General features: G+C 31.4%; 1 protein-coding gene across 1 annotated transcript; it reads left to right on the forward strand.

Moving 5' to 3' along the window:
- Nucleotides 1-733: 733 nt before the first annotated feature.
- HELRODRAFT_183590 (hypothetical protein) lies at nucleotides 734-1,372 on the forward strand (the record flags this gene model as incomplete). The annotated part of the gene is made up of 2 exons (XM_009013181.1): nucleotides 734-872; nucleotides 951-1,372. 2 exons carry the CDS (start codon nucleotides 734-736, stop codon nucleotides 1,370-1,372), a joined length of 561 nt encoding a protein of 186 aa, XP_009011429.1.
- Nucleotides 1,373-2,328: the final 956 nt, after the last annotated feature.

Here is a 2,328-nt window from a genome sequence, read left to right on the forward strand (position 1 = left end):
TGTTGTTATTATGTGTCATGTATGCCTTTAGCTTAGCCTTAGCCTTTAATTTATTGACATAAAATTAATTGAATTCAATAAAATTTTTTTTTCTATTTATAACATTTTTAAAAGTTGATAGACGCTTAAATCCGTATTTTAATTATCCGGATTCGACCGGATTTGAAAAAAAAGCCGGATTTTGGCCGGAGCCGAGGCCGAACTTCGGTGCATCCCTAATTTTGTGTATGCATTGTTAACCTTCTTGATAAAATCGTAGTAGTAAATCCGATATATTCTGTGTTTCGATGCCTACAATCATCGATTTTACATTCGAAAGAATATACTAAATGACTGCTCTTCATTATCGACTCTGGTTTAGCATTGCAATAATAATAATGATAGAATAATTGTTCGGAAAATTGAAAAACTTAGTTACAAACTCAACAATGCTGTAAATGCGGTGATATTTCTTAATAACTGTGTATATATATATACATGGTTCGTTGCTAATTGCACGCACACTTTTAAATTTTTGCTCTGGTAGATTTATATATTTTGTTGATTAACTACGTTAATTTGAATTAAAATTATATTTAGTTCAGTTAAGTTTAATTTAAAGAATTAAGTCGTAAGAACTATCGTTTGATTTGTTTTTATTTAAAGATAACAAGTTAGTGGACATTTATTAGATGTTTGAAGGCCACCTTCAATAATTACTTTTACCTGTCTGTTACCAAAGATCGTTTATACAATGTCTAAGACATGTTGTTATTGCGCTGAGATAATGCGCAAACCTTTGGAAGGCATAAAATGTTCGTACTGTGTCGAATGTCTAAAGTTTTTCGAGTCATTCAACACTGTCAACATGCTTATTGAAAAACAAGAAGAATGTTTTATTTAGATAAAGTAACTTGAAGAAAGCAATGACAATATAATGCGTGAATTGAATCAATTCAAAACCTCCCTAGATTTAAGCCGAGAAAAATTAAGCCAAATATCAAATGCAGATGATTTGCTCGACAAATCTATTAGCAACTTAAAAAATAAACACAGCACGACTTGGTTCAGTTTTGTCAAGAAAAATAATGATGCTGTATCTAATGAAATGAAAACTGTCAAAAAGACGTTAGACACAGTTAATGATAATAAAGAACGTGAAAACAACATTGTTTTATTTAATTTGTCTGAAAGTGAATTTGTCTCAAAAGATAGAAATATTGTTATGTCTCTTTTAAAGTCCTTAGCCGGTGATGCTTTCAATATCAACAATGTTTTGGCAGTTTCAAGACAAGGAAGAAAAAGCGACAAAATTTGTCGACCTGTCATCGTCAGATTCAGTGACGCAACATTCAAATTGTTGATTTTGAGAGCGTCTTTTAAAATAAAGTAATTCGACGGTGAATTAAATAAAGTTAAAATTAGCCATGATTTGACTCCAGGGCAACGTACTGAGCTCAATTTATTGGTGTCTGAGGCTAAAACCAAGGAGGCTGGTAATGAGAATTAGTGGTATAATTATTTTTTTAAAGTTTTTTCATTTTGAAAAAAGTTGAACTTCCCCCGATTCAGAGTTTTGAAGCCATCACTTCAAGTTTCTTTATAAATAAGTGAAAAGTTGTTTCGTTAGCCATTTACAGACCTGGTTCTGTTCCACTTTCTGCATTGTTTTTTTTTTGATGAATTGACATTGGTTTTAGAAGACATTTCTGTTTCATCTGATTTTTTTGTTGTTGCCGGTGATTTTAATGATCACATTGAAAGATGTAATGAATTAAATGCAATTAAATTGTTGGATATTTTTGAGTTGTTCAGGTTTGTTGTCGGGTTGATGGTCCGTTTGATTTAAAAGATCCCGATGTTATTTACGATTTGTTTGTCAAAGAGATGCAATCAATTGTTGATGTAATGGCTCCACTGCATTACGTTAAGTCCACTGATATTCACATTGCTTCCTGGTTTGATGATCAATGTAGACGTATGAAATGAGCTTGCCGTAAATTGGAAAAAGCATATCGTAAAACCCTAACAATGTTAATAAAGTTGCCTAGAAAAAGGCTATGTTTTCAAAAAATTTTGTTTACACTGAATCAAAAAATTTGTATTTCAAAAATTTGATTCTTGTTCATAAATCTAGTCCTAAAAAATGTGGATAACCATTAATAAATTATTAAGTAAATTTTCCACCAGTCATTCGGTCGATAAATTTAATATAAAGTTTACCCAATCACAATTTGCAGCATTTTTATTGATAAGATTAAAAAAGTTGGAGAACACAGATTCCTGGCTTGAGGTTCCCAGTGCTCCTGCTGATTTAGGGTTGTCTGACTCGTTCAGTTTTTTTATTCC

This window comes from Helobdella robusta (genome assembly GCF_000326865.2).
Source record: "Helobdella robusta unplaced genomic scaffold HELROscaffold_111, whole genome shotgun sequence".
Classification (NCBI taxonomy): domain Eukaryota; kingdom Metazoa; phylum Annelida; class Clitellata; order Rhynchobdellida; family Glossiphoniidae; genus Helobdella; species Helobdella robusta.